Source organism: Equus quagga, chromosome 11 (genome assembly GCF_021613505.1).
Source record: "Equus quagga isolate Etosha38 chromosome 11, UCLA_HA_Equagga_1.0, whole genome shotgun sequence".
Taxonomy (NCBI): domain Eukaryota; kingdom Metazoa; phylum Chordata; class Mammalia; order Perissodactyla; family Equidae; genus Equus; species Equus quagga.
In genome coordinates, this window is record NC_060277.1 from 79,319,733 (window position 1) to 79,340,393 (window position 20,661).

Sequence of the window (20,661 nt, forward strand, 5' to 3'; positions counted from 1 at the left end):
AGTTGAGACTGAGTTCATATCTAGTACCTTTTATAGTACTTTTGAGTACGCTGGAACAAGGTTAGAATATTAATTTAGGCTGTTCGTCTCCAGCTGTGCCACCATAAAGAGGCTGCAGCTACTGCAGCAGGCTTCCTGTGCTTTGGAAAGAAACTAATTGCTGGTTAGAGGCTGACCTGACAGGCGGCTCTTCCCCCAGCAGCCACTGAAAGTAACTTTTAAAAATCATTATTATTATTATTAAGCATTCATAGCCCACTTTTGTGTTTTCTAAGAGCCTCATAATCATTTCTCTTTGCTCTTCCTATTGATGTCCCTGAGAGGCAAGTTAATATTGTTGTGGCCACGTGTTGCACATGACAGACCAGAGGAACAGAGGATTAGGTAGTCTGCTCCTTGGTCCCTCTGTGATCTGCTTTAGGCGTCCTCGAAGAAGAAGCCGAGGGTGCATTCTGTTCCTTAGTTCATTGAACCCATTTCCTCACTGCTTGCTTTTAACTTGGTGTGTAGGTATTATGGCTTTTCTACTTTTTTGACTGCAGCTTAACAGTAAGAAACGTATTTTACATAGTACACATAATGTATACATAAAACTGAAACTGTTTCAGGAAACATTACTTACTCTTCATGAGATGCACCATGATATGTTCTTATTTTTTTATGCCAATTTCAACCCACTAAATTAATTTTAAGAACTACCATTTGGTTGTGACCCACGGTTTTTAAAAACACACTGCTAGGAGGTCCTTGAAGCTGAAGAGTACACATGGCACGTTTTCCTGGAGCATCAGTTTTACACAAAGGTAAAGAGAGAAAAACCATTTTCATATTAGAACATATAGGTGCATTATGGAATAGCTTGGAACTTCAAAGAAATTTTGTTCTTATGATGGCCTGCTTCATATTATACTGCTAATCCTGACCTTTCCTCCTACCTCCACCCCAGTATATATGTCCATACTTTCATTTTCTGTTAAGAGAAGTACACTAGAAAAAACTTCAAGTACTATCCTTTTGGAAACTATAGACCAGGTTCATGTCTTGTCTGAACCTAAATAGTTGTTGGGAACTTTAGTACATTTTACAATCATTATTCTTATTGAGTACTTAGTATGTGCCAGTCACTGTTCTAGAAACTGATAATACAGTAGTGAACAAGAAACAAAAATCTCTTCTTTCATTCGCCTGGAGGTGGGGTATGTGGCATGGGGACAGGCAATAAGCCAACAAATAAGTAAATAGTATGTTAGGGGCCAGCCCAGTGGCGTAGTGGTTAAATTTGCATGATCCGCTTTGGTGGCCCAGGATTCGTGGGTTCAGATCCCGAGTGTGGACCTACACACCACTCATCAAGCCTTGCTGTGGTGGCATCCCACATACAAAATGGAGGAAGATGGGCACAGATGTTAGTCAGGGCCAATCTTCCTCATCCCCCCTCCCCCCCCAAAAAAAGTCAGATGAAGACAATGGAGAAAAATAAAACAGAAATTGGGATAGAGAGTCCTTGGGTTGGAGATTGGGTGGTGTAATTTTATAAATATGTTGGTCATGGAAAACCTGTGTGAAAAGATAATATTTGATTAAAGCAAAGACCTAAAGGAGGCCAGGAATGGAGCCTTGCAGATTTCTGGGGGAAGAGAATTCCAACAGAAGAAAGAGCAAATGCAGAAAGTCATGAGAGGCTGGCCCCGTGGTCAAGTGGCTAAGTTTGCGCGCTCTGCTTCGGTGGCCCGGGATTTCGCCAGTTTGGATCCCAGGCAGGGACATGGCACCACTCGTCAGGCCACGCTGGGGCGTCGTCCCACATGCCACAACCAGAGGCATTCACAACTAGAATATATAACTAGGTACTGGGGGGCTTTGGAGAGAAGAAAAAAAAAGAAAGCCATGAGAGCACGCCTGGTATGTGCAGGGACCAACAGCAGGCTTCTGTGGCTGGCATGGAGCCAGCAGGGGGAGAGTCATAGCACTTAACATCAGAGAAGTAATAGGCATCAGGTTATAGGCAATTGTAACTTTCGTTTTCATTCTGAGGTGGGAAATCATTGGAGGTTTGAGCAGAGAAGTATTTATGAGCTGACCTGCATTTTAAGATCACTCTGGCTGCTGTGTTGAGAACAGACTAGGAAAGCTAGGTGTTGGGGGTGGGGAGACATGCAGAAGCAGGGAGACTGTTAAAAGGCTTTGCAGTATTCCATTTTCTGATTTTGGAAAGACAGCAGGAAGTTCTCTTTAGGGATGAGGAGGGGAGAGGAATTTGGTTTGGAGGACGTGTTCATTTTGAGATGTTAGTTATCTAAGTGAAGATAATAAGTAGGTAGTTGGAGATATATATGTGATACTTGATTTCCCATAGGCAAGCTAGGCAATGATGTTAAAGCTCTTGGAAAACAGTTCTCTAGCCTGTCTGGATTACCTTCCTATTCTGTACCTCTTAAGATAGTGAATTTCAAAATAAGGAAACAAGGAACTCCCCTCCCTCCCTCCCTCCAAAGCAATTCTGTTTAAGAGTAGCCGCCATCTGGATTGGAATTAAACTGGCTTCATACTGTGTTTTTCCCTTGATTGTTTTTTGCCTTCCCAAAGAGTAATTGGCATATCCTTGGAGAATCTAGTATTCTTTGGGTTGTGCTCTCCTACCTATTTTATTATTCCTTAGCATATAGATGTTATTTTAGCTCAGTGATTTGAAACTAAAAGAGCCCATATATCATCCCCTTCCCCCATCCCTGCCTCATTGGGTATCAATGTGCCTAATGAGAGAGGGAACTGATGGGGATTGTCTTATCCATATGAGTGATGTAGAGGTAGAAAAAAGGTTGAGGAACCAGTGTTTCATCCCATTTGTTCAACATCTTCCGCTTAATTTCATGCAACAGATATTTATTGAGCCACTAGTTTGCTAGTGAAATGAGAGTTCTGCACTCAAGGAGCTCATTGTATTGTGGGTGAGGCAGATATAAACAGTTACTTCATGCTGTCGAAGTGTGTATACTGGGTGCTATGGGGAGGGGTTGGAGCTTTCCTGAGAAATCTCTAGCTTGAACTGAATCTTAAGATTAAATGAGTATTTTCCAGACAGCTAAAGCTTCAGGAGAAGAAAATATTAAACAGAAAGAATAACATGTAAAAAGGTACAGAGCAGTGATTTTCAGTGTTTGGGGCACAAGAAGTAATTTTGATATGGTTGAAATTAAGGAAGTAGGCTGGAGAGCTAGGCAGCAGCCAGATCCAAGGAACCATGTATTCTTGAAATGAATGCAGTTTTGGCCAAGAGTAAAAGTTTGAGAGCTATGCAAATTTTGAAAAGCTAATGTAAAAGAGATGAAACACTTCCCCCCCGCCCCCCAAAGAGTCACCTGTGCAGTTGGTCCTGTAAAGAGTTTACCAAGGGCACAGCAGCAAGAAGAGTCATTAAGCTAACAGTTTGCTAATAACCTTTTCTGTCTTCTGATTTCCTTTTAGCATAGTAGTAGTACTACATTTGAGCATGTGTAAGACTTTAGATAAGTCTAATGTGGCTATCCTTAATTATGAAAAATTCTGAGTAAACAGGTAAAACAGAAGACAGTGAAAGAAGAAGGAATCTTTCTTTAACAAACACTCATTATAGTACTTAACCTGTAAGCCAGGCACTATTCTAAGTGCTTTGCAAATATAAACTCACTATCCTCATAACAACCTATGCATTCAGTGCTGTCGTTACCTCCATTCTACACTCAGGAAACTGGGCAGGGTGCTACTTGCCCAAAGTCACACAGCAATAAGTGACAGAGTCAGAATTTGAAATCAGGTGATCTGGTCTGGTTCCCAAGTTCACGCTCTGAACCACTGTGTGTGTTGCCTCTGATTTGGGTATCCCAGCTTCTCAGTGTTATTCCAGAGAAGTGATCCAGGGATAGTCTTGAGGGTGTCCTGAAACCCCTGAAACTGTATGTCAAAATGTTGTGTGTACGGTTTTTCAGGAGGAGGGTCCATGGCTTTCATCTGTTTGTCACAAAATGGTTGAGCACTGCTGACCTAGGGGGCCTTTTGATGTCTTTTCCATTGTTCAAGGGTTCCAACTGGAATATGGATTCTCTCAGAAGAACAAGTTATTTACGATAAGCCCCTTAAGACTTCTTAGGTAACATTGTTCTAAATTAATTGCTTATCTGGTTGACCTTCTTAGGAACTTTTTCCAAAATACACAGGCCAGGTCCCAGATTTAGAGATTGTTATTCTGTTATATAGGGTGGAGCCCTGGCATCTGTTTTGAAAAGTCTCTCCAGATGAGTCTAATATAAGTCTTTGGTTAAGAACCACTAATATTTTGCCCTGGAGGACAGGATTATATTTTCTGTATTCTTTCTTATGTCTCAAATGCTTGGGACATAGTAAACGTTAAAAAATGTTTACATGAATGGCACATTGTGAAATATTACTGCTTTTATAATCAAAGATGATAGTAGTGAAAATCACTCACGTTTCACATAAGACCTTTATATAACTCTTACTAGCCCCCCCACACCACCCCAGTTTTCACTTCTAAATGCCCTTTACAGAGGCTGGCACTACCTCAAGATCTTCTTGGTGCCCTTAATTGAACTAAGAGTTCTGAGTACCAGGTGAATTAGAAAATACCTCTTTCCCAGAAGCCCACACCTGGTGTAAATCTTTTGCAGTGGTGGTCTAGTATATCTGAAAAAATGTTGACGGTTCCTCTTTCCTGAGGTTGGTTACTCTCTTTGCATTCACCAGACTCAAGCTTTTTGGGAATCCTGCTGTCTCAGCATTTTAGGCATCACATTATGCGATAGAGGTCAGAAACTCCTAGGGGTTGGTAATTGAAAGATTAAAAGCACAAGTGACAAGGAACGTAATTTGATGGATTCTTCTGGGAGAGAGAACAGAAAGACTGTGTCAAGTAGACATAACCAAATCACGGAGGAGGAAATAAAGTACTATTGAAGGTGGGCAGAATGAGTTGATAATGAACGTAAAGGAACTGGATGTACATCGGAAAGAGGATATTTGGATCTCATAGCCAAAGTTTTGATGAAGAGATAGATATGCTGTTGAAGTGTGGACATTTACCCCAAAAAGGGCGCAGCGGGGATAGTGGTACTAAGTAGGCATTCTTTTCCTTTTATTTTCTTAGAGCGAAATGAAAGAGAAACAGGCACAGTTACTGATTATGGAACTTGCCCAGAGAAATGTTTTCCTGTGGTGCCAAGAGCATAGATGGAAAGCCACTGGTGACAGAAACCAGGGAGAAGTGGTAGTTTAGAGCAATTCTCCTCCCACTCTCTCTTCTTATACTATGTGATTCTTAGAATCTGCCGCAGCAGAATCGGCCTGTTTCTGAATATATACACCAATCACTGTTCCCCTGGACAAAAGTACTCATCGTAGCTTTTTAAAAAGTCTCAGCAGCAAGCTTTGAATTGAATGGGTGTGGTAGAATTGCAGCCTCCCTAACTCAGAGGCTTGGACGGCGAGAAGACGGCTCATCTCTTCACTTGCTCGAAGACTCTTCTTTCTTGTAGTCCTCAGGTTTCCCAGTGTTTGACCCAACAAGCTTTTTCTAACCATGGGACTTAGGAAGTAGGATTTTATAAAAGAAACAACTTTAAAACCAGTATCTAAAAAAGGGTAAGAGACAGTATGGCACCAGTTAATTGTGGAGAGAAGAAAATCAAGGTTTAGGGTCAGACAAATTTGCTTTTGATCCTGACTCTTCTGTGTACTAGCAGTGTGACTCTGGATGTTATTCAGGCTCTCTGAACCTCACTTCCTCATCTGTAAGGTGCGAGGGGAGGAGTGGTGCCTGCTTTGTTTGGGATGGTAATAATGAGCACTAGAAATAATATCATTAGTAGGTACCTAGTAAGTGGTAGCAGCAGCTACTATTAATGACCATAGAAACAAAAAATAACTGAATAGATTATTCTGGGTACAGAACACGTGCCTTGAATTCATCCCTCCTGGGGCTCCTCCTAGAGAGACAGTTGCGGGTTGTCACAGTGCTCTGACAGGGGAGTGAGTAAGGATGTGCTGCACAGTGTATAGGCTGGCGTGTCTTGATTTGAGAAGTCCTGCGCTGTCTAAAAGCAGAAGGAAATAGGGTGATATATTTCTAGACACCTCACTGTTCCTTCCCTCCTACCTGGCTTCCTATGATGTCCTAATTTTCCCTTGTTACTTTCCTGGCAGGTGGCTGTGAAAAACAATATTGATGTCTTCTACTTCAGCTGCCTCATCCCACTCAATGTCCTTTTTGTAGAAGATGGCAAAATGGGTAAGTACATCCTCCCGTCCTTCTGCCAGATATACCTTTGCCCTTTCTCTGAATGTCAGGCAGAGTAGAGCCCAGGCGTACAAGTTATTTTGAGGTTTTAAAAAAATGGGGTAAGGCTGTTCTAAAGCTCTAATAATTGCTAATTATTTATTCGCCTGAGTCATAGTTGGTCTTGCTTTGCTGTTGGTCTCTAAATCACAGTGCTGTTTATCTGAGTAATCCAGTCACCCCAGCATGCAGAGTAAGTGGTTTGGTGACAAGTAGATGTGGACTTGAATCTGTGTGACCATGGCAAGGTGCTCAACTTTTCTGAGTTTCAGTTTCCAAGTTTGCAAATCAGAAATAGTTTTTATTTTAATTATTTAAGGAGATAATACATGCAAATTTAGCACCGACCCTATGCTAAGTTCTCAAAATAAGAATTCTGTAATTTGTAATAAACCATTGGTACTCCCCATATCATTGTTGACATTTCTCTCTTCCCTTACTCATGAAACCACCATCTAATAAAACTGGCTTATATTGGTACATATAAAATTGTATTGGCACTTAACTGATTTGGTTCTTACAATGGCTCTTTGGGTAGGCAGGACAGATGTAATTGTATATAATGAAATTAAGGTGACAAGACTCACCCAAAGTCACCAAATAGGAAAACAGTGGAGCCAAAACTAAACTCGAGCTGTGAACTCTTTTCCAATGTATCTTAGTGCTACTGATGAGGGATTAATTGACCTGGAGTGAAGCACCTGTGCATAGCTAAGAATTGGCTCCAGTCCCAGGCTATTCCTGGCCGTATTGCAAGAGCTAGCACTCCAGAGGAGAAATGCTGCAAGGCTTCGGCAATCAGAATATTGACAGATTGTGCACCTCCTTCCTTTCCCTCTGCTCCCCCATGCAGAGCGCCAGGTCTTCCTTGCAACGTGGAAGGATATTCCCAATGAAAATGAACTTCAGTTTCAGATTAAGGAATGTCATTTAAATGCCGGTGAGTAATGACTCTAAGTTTATTTTCATCTTAGTAAATCAAATTAGACATATGAAAATTTTGTCTTTTTTTCTTTCATCTTCCACATCTACCTTGTTTTTAGTGGGTACATGGTAGATATATTACTTTGCAAACTTCTGTTTAAAAACTTGGGATGTTTTGATGTAGGTACTAGATCACTCACAGTCTAACAGGTTTAAGAAACAAACTATGGCTCTGTCTCCCCGGTTCTTCAGTAGTTGAACATGTGTTAGTCTTCTCACTTGAACTTCCTGTAAGAAGTGGCACTAAGGATATGCGCTCTCCCAAGAATTAAAAGGACTGTTTCTCCTTTTATCTCAACCTTCGGTGTTGGAGGAGAGGCGCCTCTTCCTCAGATCCTTATTTAGAATCTTGTGTTTGTTATTAAACAGTTAGAGCCTAGTTGGTAACCTTTTCCTTTCTTGCCTTGTGTCAGCCTTCATATGATGATGCTAGCATCTTTAATTAGCGTTCAAAAGCCCCATACCCTTTGTAGTTAATTTTATTACTATAATAGGACGTCAAAGAGGTACCCCAAAGAAGAAACCATAGCAGCTCTCAGTCCCTGGGGCTTTGTTTCACTGAATGTTCCTCAGGCGTGGAAGGAGCCCCAAGCTGTTCAGAGTCCTGCCTTTGTCCCCGTCTCTTTCTGGAGGTTAGTAAAGGCTTTATGAGTTTGAATAAAAGTGAGCCTTGGTGCTGGGGCACTGCTCCTCGTTCTTCACGGACCCATCTCTTCCTGCTCCCTGCCTTGGTGGTCCTCGTACGGGGTTTTCAGCGTGCTGCTGTTGCATTGTAGTTAGAGCAGAAAGAGGCGGTACGGCAGTACAGAGAGCGAACAAATGCTGTCTTCTCGTTCCAGCTGTTTCTTTTTGATTTTAGTCTTTTGGGGCTCTGTGGTGTATTCATCCTCTGTGTTCAGACACATCTTTTCTTGGAGGGTTTTCCTGAGCCCTTGGAGAGGTATTTGAGGAGATAGTCTTCTCTAATTTCCCCTGTAATTACTAGTTAGTTGATTCTCTTCAGGAATACCACCTATCTGCCTTCCTTCTAACATATTCTTGGTCTGGGTTTCTCACCCTGACAGGTTATGTATTTATTAAACAAGAGTTTTTGCTGTGTTCTCACAAAAAATCAGACTCAAATTGACGTGCTTTTTGTGCCATTTTCTAGGTAAATAACAGTGTTATCTGTCCTTCTCTCTGAGGCTCACTGATCAGTTACCACAAACCTCGTTTGATGAAGGCGGGAGGTTGGGTACCTTTCCACGGTGTAAGCTGTTCTCTGGGAAGCTGGCAGGTGCAGAATCCACAGTGGCTGATGGAGAGAACTGGAGTGGACCCTGTGAGAGCAGCAGCCTCTGTACCCAGCTCAGGAGAGAGCAGGCGCTTCATTGTATTCACCCTTGTTATAGTTGGTGCTATGGCCACATTTCATACGTTATGCTCCTGAGAACACCTGTCCCTTAAAGAAAAGGGTTCTGTGGTCATTTAAAATTCAAGAGTACAGTGATGATGCGCCTCTCGTAAAAGTTGCCATTGCACGTTAGCGCATTAAGCTGAGAAGTCCTACGTGGAGGAAACCTGTTTCACTCAATGTTAACTGAACTTATTTGACCATGGAATTTAAAATCATAAAATGCTTATTATTAACACGTTCTGGAACACCAGTGTTCCTTGAACATGATCTGGGAAGCACTTGCCTATGGAGAGCAAAGAGAGGCCAGAATAATTAGAAAGAAGGTTTGGTTTCAGATGTCCAGTATGAAAGGGACATGCTTTTTCAAAAAAAAAGAAAAAGGAAGTTTGGGTGACTGAGGGCATTAGTCTGGCCTGCCAAAATAAAAGATCCTTGTGCTTCTAGATCGGAGTTCTGAACCCTTATTGCACCTTGGTATACGTTGTGATCTTACTGAAGAGGGAGCGCCTGGCCTTTCTCCCATTGGGGCTGTATCCTCTGATGTATCCTGGAACAGTTTCTCAGAGCAAACTCAGTTTTGATCAATTCTGCTGTGGCTTCCTGCCAGTTCCTCCCTGCCTTGGGTGCTCCAAATACCAACGAATTGGTTTTCCAGTGACACATGGCTCTTTGGCGGCACAGCACATGGAGCAGAGGAAAAACAGCCACTATGTTTTCTCCAGGAGCCCAAGGCCACCATTTTCTCACAATAAATCACTGCTAATCTTGCGAGACCACTTCTTGCAACTAGTCCTTTCCAGTTTTTCCTCTGCCTCCACCCCAAGGTCTGGAGTGCCCTAGCCTGTACGTTTCCTCTGCTCTTGAGGGCTCTATTAGCATGAACGTTTCCAGGTTTAGTGCCTTCTGATTCAACACCCTGGGTCTAGCTGAGAGCTAAAAATACCATCCTTTCCAGCTGATCTGCCCTAATCACAATAGCACCAACACTTTAAATAGCTTTTCTGTGCTAGAGCAGACATTTGGCAGATGGAATGGACACTGAGGGCTACAGGAAGTCACAGGCTTAAAGGACTTACCAACCTAGCACTGAGCTTTTACTTTTGCTCTTCTATTTCTTTTAGAAAAGGAAGAAGAAACCCTCTTCCCAAGCCTTAATAATTAATCAGATCTTAATAGAAAGGTGTATATGATAACGGTGTTTGTGGTGCCACTGGTTGTGTAAATTCTAGAAAATAGTAGATCAGAAAGGCACTGACATATGGATCTCCCTGGTTCTTGCACTGGTATGAACCTGTTTTGCAGCTTACCATTATAGCTGCATTGGGGGTTAGTATGTGTCTGGGACCACTATCTTAAGTGCTCAAGAAGTAGTTGCATCTCTAACCATATCCAAAAAGAAATCTTTGGGGCAAGCAGTCTACAAACTATTTTTTTAATTGTTTATTATACTCTGAAAAGCTCAGAGACATGTCGTGCCTATATTCACTAGTTAGGCACTGTATTAAGAGACAGATATTTCTTCTGGCATGGAGACTAGGTGAGGCTGAGTTCTATTTCTTTGTTTTGTCATAGTTCTCCCCATCCTTGGAAACATTTCATAAAACGAAATGCTTTGCCAGCCAGCACTTAAATATAGTTTGGTTGCTCAAATGATAAAAAGTGTTCTTTCGGCAGTCCTGGTGGTTTTGAGCTTGTTAATGAATAGCACAGCTGGGCCCCAAATGCAGATTCCCCCTTCCCGCTCTAAGGTGAGTACCGTCTTCACTCTTACTACTGCTGCAAAAGGTGTGATCTCAGCTAAAGATGAAGGAAGGAAGACCACGTTCACAACTTCTAAGGTTTTAGGCCCCAGACCCAAAGAGCCAAATTTGGGGAAGACAAATAAACCAGAAGAAATCACGTCTCAAAGCAAGTGTGGCCGTATTTGACCATCTTTTTTCACTATGTCTTTTGGGGCAGATCTCAGTGTCTTAACATGACCGTCTCATCTCAAAGTCTCACAACTGTAGATCTTTCCCAGGAGTTCAGTGTGTAAAAACCTATGATGTCTTGTCAAGGAGTCTGTCCTCTGCTGGCTGGGAAGCCTCCTTACAGCTGGCTCCCGTTGCCATTCTTACTGAGTGCATTTAGCAGAGTCTGAGTCTCTTGCCATCTGGATACATCCTCAAGTTCAAACCTAATATCTAAGATTTATAAAGGTTGACTCACACATGCTTATGTTATAGAACCCTCCCTCCACTCAGTCTTCTGATAGAAATCATGACAGCCATTCAATAGCAGCAGAGCCAGGTTCTTGGCTGGAATGCTTCCAAATGTACTGAAAGTTACATCCATTCAACTTGCTTATTCCACCTGGCTGTTTGCCACATTTTCTGATTCTGGAAGGGGTGAGTGTGTATGTGTGTTCGTGTGCTTCCAATTCTTAGTCTGTTATCTCTTACATAGGTGGCGAGCTCATGAGAAGTCTGTAGGAATCTGGGCTTTGTCGTGTACATAGTCTAGAACATGTTTGTGCCTCTGCAGCAAGGTGGCTCTTCACTGAAGGCTACTACTGTGTATTTTGTTTCCTTGGAAATGGGCAAGATCCTTGAAAGTTAGGAGTGGTTTTTACATCTTCAGGCAAGCCCCCAAGTGTTAAAGACAGTCCTGTCAAAAGACACTAGCCAAACTCCAGCTGGAGACGTTGCCTGGCAACCCTATCTGGGCTGCAAGAGCCTGCCTTGTAAGAATCAAGGTGATAGCCAGAACTGCCTGACCCTCCCGCCCAAGGTGATTAAAAAGCATATTGACGCCCCTCCTCCAACAGTATTGCATTTAACTACCCTGAGATACACTTTTTGACTTCTCAAAGACAGTCAGTTCTTAAGGTATAATTATTCTGCTTGGTGTTAGTGAAAACCTTGGAAATAAGGGGGGGAAGTTACATAATAACTAAGTGGGGTGCAAATGTTTAATGAATGGGCTTAGTCCCTCCTCCTCTTAGCTCTCACTGGTTTGAATGTGGGAGAAAGACGTCAGGGCAAGAACTACCTCCAAAATTAGCTCACATGTAAGTAGATGGTTTTTAATGTCTGACATTGTGTGCACATTGGCATCTCCAACACCTGAGTCAGACATATTCACAGGTATTGGTAGCAGGTACACATTGTGTCTCAGCTACTGTGGGAAGCACAAGATGAAAAACTCCAGGATCCCTGTGCTCAGAGAGCTTACTGTCTAGGAGAGCAGAAAGACTGTCCATCATGGCAGCCTTTTCCTAGAGAACACGAAAGAATATGATAGATTTTTATGTGGAGAGAATTTGATTCCTGAAGTCGGCATGAGTAATTTGATTTGAATTCTCATCAGAAGTGAACATAATAAACTATCGATAAAGAAGGAGTATCCATTTCTATTCTTAAGGTTCTCTTTCTCTGTTGCTGCAGCATCTCTCACATTAGCAGTAAGAGAACAAGGCAAGAGAAATGACCTTTAATTCTAGAATGTCATCTCTGATGCCGTAGGCACCAGGAAGACCCTGAACACCAACCTGTTCTCGCCCTGGGCTGGTGGCCGTGAAGGCCTCCCCTTTGACCAGCAGCAGCAGCTGCACTTACACGCATCTTTGCACAACTTTAGTCTTTCTCAAAGCCTTTTGTTGAGACAGTTTTGTTTCGTTGTAAATTTGGAGGCATGGTGTTTCCTACAGGCTTAAGAAATCATTTGCCTGCTTTAAAAAACAAAAATCTTAAACATCCAGGTTAATAAATTTGACTTTCAGTATTTCTGCAACTCTGTACCCTTTTCTGATCCTAGCAGTAGAGGCCCGAGTGGCTCATGGTGAACTAGTAGTGACTCGGGGAGTGATGTTACGGATGTGATCATCTGTCTGTGCGTCTCCACGGATCTGGGACCAGTGTTCCAGAAATGAATGCCAACATGGCGGTCACTGGGGCACACCCGTACCCATTTCTGTCTTTGTCTTCTTGAGAACACTTTTACCTGGCTGGCACCTAGTTTAAGACTACCCCCTCCTTAGACACACCGTAATCTCCACAGATAATTCTTACGCTAAGTGCTTAGCTGCAGCTTACTCTGTTTTCGCTCCTGGAGTCTGATAGGCAGGCATTTCAAGAGCCTCTGCCTCACCCTTTTCTGTTGTGGGAGAAGGGCTTTCTGAAATATGCACATGTGGATGTGAGGGGACTTGTCAGGGGACTTGAGCACACATGGCTTATAAGGGGGTCAGAGTTAGCTCTCATTTGTTTGATATTTTAACTGAAGGGGATGAGCTTTGAATCTGTGTTTCTAGACACTGTTTCCAGCAAGTTGCAAAACAACAATGTTTATACTATTGCCAAGAGGAATGTGGAAGGGCAGGACATGCTGTACCAATCTCTGAAGCTCACCAACGGCATTTGGATTTTGGCTGAGTTACGTATCCAGCCAGGAAACCCCAATTATACGGTAAGGCCTTTCTCAGAATGGGTGAGATGGGTTCAAGGAGGGAGGTAGGAGCCCTTTCATTTTTGCTTAGCACCCTGGAAAGTCCTTGAGGGAGGCGTGTAAAGACCCCAGATATCTGGAACAAGCCGTCACTAAAGAAGTCCCCAGTTGCCTCCTTGGAAGACCTTCTCTCTGCATGTGTCTGCCCCGTCCAGCAGGCATAGGGGCTCTGGCAGCAAGGAGTGCCTCAGACCCCCTGCTGTGTACAGAGTTGCTCACAAAACTGGGCAACTTCACCAACATCAGTTAGTACTCATCTACCCTATCTGTGTGTGTGGTGCTGTAACGAGCAGCTGAGAGCACTGTTGACATGGCTTACTTCAAGAAGGCCTTTTCTCCTGCTTTTGGAGTTCCTGGCCTAAGGATATGAGAGTCATAGACACATGTGCCTTTTTTAGCAGCATTGTATGTCCTGAAATGCTTGTTGTGAAAGGTAAGACAAATGGGACACACCTTTGGCAACCTGTAAAGGGACTTTAGTCTGGAAAACTTCCTTCAGTACCACACTGGACTAAAATTAAAATTCTGGCAGCATTTTTAGGACAGGAGCAGCTGCCTTGTTAACAGCAGAGATTGCTCCCCTAGGCACTGGGCATTTGTTTGCTCTTGAAAAATGTGATCTCCCAATAGGATGCTGCTTGTCATCTTTATTTTGTAAAGTAAAAGAAAAACCGTTAGGATGAGGGAAAATATCTTATTCTTCTGTCATGTTTGAGGATTTATTAGGCTGTTTTGAAGGAGAGGATAGGAAAGTGGCAGAGGAGAGTAACGTTGAGTATTGAATAACTCTGAGGAAGCTGAATAGTCAGTAGATTAAAGGAGCTTTTCAGCCATTTCGCTGAGAAAAGTCTGTGACCCCATTCCTTAATTTTAACAGCCAAGTCTGTCTTCATAGCATACATCGAGGGAATAGTACCACCCAGCACTGAAACTTTTTGGTGTTTCCCCACTAGTTCCCTCCCTTGCAGTAAGCTGGAATAGCTGTGTGTGCACTGAGAAACTCCAGGCTCCCCCATGAAGTGTACACTCCTCCCACCCATCTCCTCCATTGCCAATCTGTTATCTTTTTTTGGAAAGAAACTACCCTGTCATTTACCTTGAGTTCCCCAAGACAGCAAGACCCCTCGCTGCTGTTCCTGGAGGAGCGGGTTTTCACTGTGAGATCAAGGTCTTGTAAAATAAACCTTCTTCAGATTTTACCAGTTTTTACGTTACTCTTTTTTTTTCCTTTGGTTGAGTGTACAGTACTGTCAAATCCTGTCACAGGTATAAATTTGTGTAACCACCACCACGACGTCAGGACACAGGACTGTTTCATCACCACAGAAACTCCCCGTTACCTTCCCCCTGTAGTTAGACTCTCACCCCAGCCCTAACCCTGGCAACCACTGATACATCCTCCATTACTAGAATTTTGTCATTTTGAGAGTATTATGTAAATTAAATTCATAGAGCTTGTAACCTTTTGAGATTGGCTTTTTTCACTTAGCATAATACCCTTGACATCCATCTAAGTTGGTGTGTGTATGGAGTTGGTTCTTTTTCATCACCAAGTAGTAGTCCACTATCTGGATGGTACCATAAGGACTGATGGTCCCTTAATCTCCTGAGGGAGGCTCAGAAAGTAACTTCTCCCACCCGAGTCCTTACTGTATTTCGTTAAGAGGATATGTTGATCCTGTAAGGATGAGGCCACATCTCTCTAAGTAGCTACATCTCACCTGGAAAGATAACGTGTCCCAAGTGAAGAAGTATGTGTTCCAGACTGTGAACCAGTAGTGGATGTCCAAGCCCTTGGTTCTTTTAGGCAGGCGAGGTGATTCTTCCCTTGGTGGGTCTAGATGGGTGGCATTCCTGAGTGATTGGTGTTAAAGATGTGTCACGTAAGCAGGCTAGCAGTTCAAAAGTCAAAACCCTGGTAAGATCTCTTTTCCCTTAGGAGTCAAATAAAATGTGACGCAGAGTCCTAGCTATATTTTTTAAGTCAGATTATTAGAGGTCTTTGTTCTTCATGTGCACGTTTCCCTTTTTCTTCAGCATTTAATAATTTTTTTTTTTTTAATTCATTCCACCTTGTCTTAGCTGCACTAGTTGGAAGTCAAGAGATGGGTTTTAGTCTAAACTTGACGGTTTGTTAAAGGCTGGGATGGCTCGGGGAGGAGGAGGTGATATCAGAGTGCAGAAAGAGAGAGCTATTCTTCCTTATCTCCCCCCACGCCCCTCTCCCAAGAACAGCTGAAACTCTCAGGGCCCGGGCCTGGCCAGTGCATGCCGCCCCTCCCCCAGCGCCCACCGTGCTAGATCGGGCTGCTGTTGAGGAAGGCAGCATTTCCCTACCAGTCATGAGCAGAAAGTGAGCCTCGGCTGTTGGAGCTTCAAGTATTGTTACAAAAATGTGAAAAAATATAGGACAGTATTTTGAGGGAGAGGAGCTACCCCTCTTTAGTCTGGGAGTTAACTCCCTTAGGCTGCTCTTACTCCAGCTTCCACTCCTCCTCCTCTTCTGAACCCACATACTCGCCGTGAGAATGTTCCACAGCATCCACGGTGGAGAGGCTGTGGAGGAGGCGGCACAGAGTCACCTCTGTGGGGACATTGGAAGTCAGGGAGGTCCCTGTAGCCGGAGCTGTAGCTTTGACCAAAGTCGGAGCAGTTTTCCATGCATGTTCATATTCTTAAATCAGTTGTTGTTTGGTTTTAGTTTATCAGAATTGTCTTCCTGATTAACGTTAAGCAGCAGTTTTAGAAATGCCCTGGAGACCGAATATTAAGGCCGTAAATAAATAGTGCCTCTCTTGATGTTCTTTTTGTTGGTTGGTTTGATTTGTTTGGTTTTTTACACTTTTAAAATTTCATTTTAAGGTTTTTTTTTGTTTTTTTCCTTCTTCTCCCAAAAGCCCCCCAGTACATAGTCGTATATCTTCTAGTTGTGAGTGCCTCTGGTTGTCCTCACTTTAAGTTTTGAGGGTGTGAGTTTTTTTCAAGAAATTCAGAGTTGAACAAGATCTTCTTGACATTTTTGCCAAAAATATTCTTACCTTTTTGACTATGTTAAATCATCCAGAGTCTCTAATAAGAGAATAAAGAGGTAAAATAATCTAAAATCTCATGGTGATTTAGATTATTAAATCTGAATCATTAAAGACACCTTTCGTTAATGTCCCTTAATAGGCAAGAGCAGTGATGTCAGTAATGCAAAGAGCAAATCTGAAATTTCCTGGTTCTAAATGCAATTTGCATGCTTCTACTGTTACGTTATTGTTAATAATGTTTTACCTAATCTAATACAATTAAGGAGTCCAACTCAGGGTTTAAATTTTGCGCTTGACCCACAAAGTGAAAATCTCAGTGTTCAACATTGAAATCTTTTTAATATTTTCGTTTGGTGATTGTTAGACTAGAAGAAGAGGTGGTGGGAGAGGAGAGTGGTATCAGAAATATCTGGCCAGCCCTGTGGCCTAGTGGTTAAGTTCGCGCACTCACTTTCAGGGGCCCAGGGTTTCACCATTTCAGATCCTGGTGCGGACAGTTCAGATCATCAAACCACACTGAGGCAGCGTCCCACATAGCACAACCAGAAGGAACTACAATTAGAATATACAACTATGAACTAGGGGGCTTTGGGGAGAAAAAGAAGAAGAAGAAAAAAAAGATTGGCAACAGATGTTAGCTCAGGTGCCAATCTTTAAAAAACAAAAAAAGTATCTGATTCACTTGTCTGAATAGGCAGAAAATAAAAGATTAAGCTGTTGGCATGAGTTGCTGTACAGTTATACTAAGTAAATGTCTTTTTGTGTTCTTGTTTTGCATCCCTAAAAGTGTACGCTCTCCTCAGTATAATACAGAAAAGACTAGCACCTTGGACCTACCTAGCTTATGCTGTCATTTTACATGATTGTAAATCCTTCTGATCTGGGACTGAGATAACCATCCTGTCAGACTAAGAAACTGAGACAGACAGCTTGAAATGATCACCAGCAAGTTCAGGGTTTTAGCCTTTCCTTGTCATTTGGTAATGATCCCTGTAACTCTTAGCAAAGCATTAGAGCAGCTGTTCCCCTCCAGTCAGAGGCTTTGATGTGTTTAGTATGGATTATTTCCTAACCTTACAGACCCATATAGAATGTAAGTGGAAACACACTACAGCTTGACGTTGATTAAATTGAAATTCTAAAACCCACGGAACCTGTTAACAGGATCTCTTTGGCTCCTCTGTGGTGGGAGCGCCTCTCCCATTGTATCAGAAAGAGGTTTTCTTGAACTGAGTTCTGGGATACCTTTCAGGCTAATGCCCATCTCCAGGCTAATCTTGCTTCTCCTTTTCCTCCCAACAGCTGTCGCTGAAGTGTAGAGCTCCTGAAGTCTCTCAGTACATCTATCAGGTCTACGACAGCATTTTGAAAAACTAGTAGACTGGTCCGGTGCCCTCCGGCCACCCTGTGATCGGTGCAAGCCAAGAACTCTTAACTGGAAGAAATTGTATTGCCATGTAGAATCTGAACCCAAACACTCTGAGGCCACCCACCAAGGTAGTGACTAGTCTAACCTGTGCTGACGTTAGGGCACAACCTGTTGGATAGTTTTAGCGTCCTGTGAACATTTGTGACCACTGCTTCAGTCCCTTCCCACCTCTTGCCACCTGCTGCTGCTGTCTGTCCTTACTTGTGGGCTTCTCCATCCTGTGCCAGTGGCTGGCATTGTTGAGTGTAGTTTGAGATTTTGTAATCAAGAGCTCATTTCAAAAGCAGAAAAAGACAAAAAACATTAAAGCAAGGAAAAGTGTCATTGAAACATAAACTGCACTTTATTGTTTTATATTTTTGTACATATGAGAAATTGAGGGAATAGTGTAGCCGGTAGAAAGTGTTAAAACAACTGACCGTCGTTAACCGCACGGTCCTGAAGGAAGAGATGCAGTTACTTGCCCATCCTGTTAAGGGTTCTCTTATCTGTGGCACCCGTGTCCCTGGTCATTTGGGTTTTCCCTGTTTTGGTCTCTGCAAACTCCTTTTCCTTGTGATTCCCCCTGCCCCATGTTCTCATCTCTGCCCTTGGGAATGGGGGTCTTCCTTGAGTGAGTTTCAGGGGCAGGAAATAGGGCCCTTCCGCACCAAGGCTGAGAGCAGTGAGAACTTCCTACATGCCTTTCCCCTGATCTAACCCATTACTAACACTGACTAAGGGATTTGAGGAGAGAGGGGAACAGGAACCAAAATGCCCTCCACCATGTCTTCCCTGGGTTTAATTTTATTCTCAAGTCCAATTCAGTTCTAAAGTCATCATTTTAGAGTTGAAACAGACTTTAAGGAATAACTTACCCAACCCTGTTTTTCTAAAAAAGGAAAAAGATAAAAGGCAAAAGGCTGTTATTGCCTGAGGCCTGTTAGCATTTAGTGGCAGAGCTGGGAGACTGGGTCTCCTAAACCCCTGTCAGTGCTGTCTTCACTGCAGGAGTGTCTCAGTAATTTTCTTTTCCTTGATACCTTTCTCTTGTCTTTTCTGTGCCTGCCTCCCTGTGGCTCTTTTCATGGTCCGTACTGATTTTGACACTCCATCCATTGGCATCAGGTGGCAGCAGAGTAACTTTTCCGTTACTTGAAGGTGAATCCAGGTGCCAGAATGAAGGAGTAGCTTAGCTTTCCCATGTGCTCCTGGAGCTGCAGTGCTTGAGGCCAGTGGGGTGGCTGCAGAGATGGAGTGAACTTCGAGCAGGCGAGATTCCCTTTATCCCCTCAGCTCTCTGATGTGCTCTTTACTCATGTTACTTAGGCTCCAAGGCAATTGAGATCATCACAGAGGGTCAAGCAGTTCTTGCCATCTCTTAAAGATTGGGAGACGTGAAATCCCCTCCTTTACACCTTGGGTGTGATTTGTCAAAGAATGCTTCCTGCCCAAAACACTAACCTGTTAGCATTATTCACACAGTTTCATCCGTGGGCACTGTGTTGCTCGGCACCCAGTATTCAGGGTCCATGCCCCTGCTCATATCACAGGCACTTCAGGGTCCAAAGGCCTCGTGCTGGACTCAGACCTAAGAGTGAGTCCGAGAGGAGGAATCACAGAGGACAAGAGCAGAAACTATCCCCCAGTCCTGTCGTGTCTGAAATGATCCTGATTCATACCAGTTGCAAAGCTTGGGGAGTGGATCCCCCAAAGCAGTTTCTTAAACCTTGAGAATCCCCAAGAGAAGAATTACTAGGGTAGGAGAAAGGAACTCTGTCCTGCACTCACCACCCCTTGGGCACATGGGAGAATAGAAGTAGCACAGGATTATGTGGGAGGTGGGTAGGTTGGTGGATGTAGGGTGGGAAATCCTTCATGGCGTCAGTTGGATACAAGCAGTGAAGAAGGTTCACACTACAAATGCAGTGTTCTCATCTCAAAGCAAACTGTAGTTCCAGAAGGAAGAGTGTGTGTCAGGGTCTGCAGACAACACAATTTTGTACCAGGACGTGTCCCTCCACCCCTGAAACTAGGCTTCTCTCAGCCTCCCTAGCCCTGATGGGTAACAGCTGCTGTTCTCAGCTGACCTGACTGAGCCAGTCCGTGAACTCTTCGCCCTTCGGGGAGGCTGTCTCCCTTTCACCCCTGAGCTGTCAGGGAGGGATTCTGCTCCACAAAGAAGGGCCGCTCTTCTGAAGAGACAGACCCCATGGCCTCCACCACAGCTTCCCTTTTGGCCTATTTCAAGCTTGCTGGGTTGGGGGAACAGAGTGGAGATTGCCCTTCATTCCCCTCTCCTGTGCCTCAGTATGTCTTTGTAACCTCAGCTGGTGTCACACAAAGGGCAAGGGAAGCACACACACCCCCAGAACTCTCTTGCTGGTCAGAGGTTCCCTGAGTGTCTGTCCTGCCCGAGCCTGTGCTGTGAGTCTGTGTCGTGAAGCTTGGGGCTCTGGAGAGGAATGAGGATGGCCGGGGGTAAATGCTGCCCTCAGAAAGCTGAACTTTTTTCTTTTGTTGTTGGGATCTGTTCTTGGGGAGGGTGGAGACTGGGGGAAGCTCAACCTTTTGTCTTCGTCAATAAACTCTCATTTACACAAAACGAAGTTTGTGGTCTGTACTTTGTTCCCAGAACTGACACTCTAGGACACAACACAGCTGGCCAGAGGAGGGAGGGGGCATTAATTAATAACCGCACTGTTAGAACTTTGCTTTTGGCTGCCCTAGCCCTCCCAGGGATTTAGCTGGAAGAAATGAAGATTGGCGCAAAGAAGAACCCTATACGTCCATCTGGGAGGCTCCTGCTAACCAAGCCCCATGTCGCCACCAGCACCAGAGGCATCTTGCCTCAGGCAGCGAGTGCTCTGAGAGCCAGTCCATCTTCCCTGCCAGTCCCCTCCTGGGGCCCCAGGCAGATGGCCCTGGGGGCAGCCAGCCAGCAAGGCCCAGGCAGGGGCAGAAGGAGGGCAGCAGAGCTGCTCTCAGTTTCCTGTCACCCAGGACGGCTCACTAATCTCTCAATTTA

At 43.7% G+C, this 20,661-nt stretch overlaps 1 protein-coding gene across 3 annotated transcripts in view; it reads left to right on the plus strand.

Moving 5' to 3' along the window:
- The window catches only part of AP2B1 (adaptor related protein complex 2 subunit beta 1), a 110,295-nt gene extending 92,300 nt beyond the window's left edge, over nucleotides 1-17,995 (plus strand). For all 3 annotated transcript variants that reach the window (XM_046675102.1, XM_046675103.1, XM_046675104.1), the window contains 4 exons: nucleotides 6,196-6,280; nucleotides 7,182-7,268; nucleotides 13,000-13,154; nucleotides 17,528-17,995. In XM_046675102.1, the coding sequence (XP_046531058.1) occupies nucleotides 6,196-6,280; nucleotides 7,182-7,268; nucleotides 13,000-13,154; nucleotides 17,528-17,602 (402 nt within the window). In that variant the 3' untranslated portion in view covers nucleotides 17,603-17,995. The remainder of the gene's footprint in view (nucleotides 1-6,195; nucleotides 6,281-7,181; nucleotides 7,269-12,999; nucleotides 13,155-17,527) is intronic.
- Nucleotides 17,996-20,661: the final 2,666 nt, after the last annotated feature.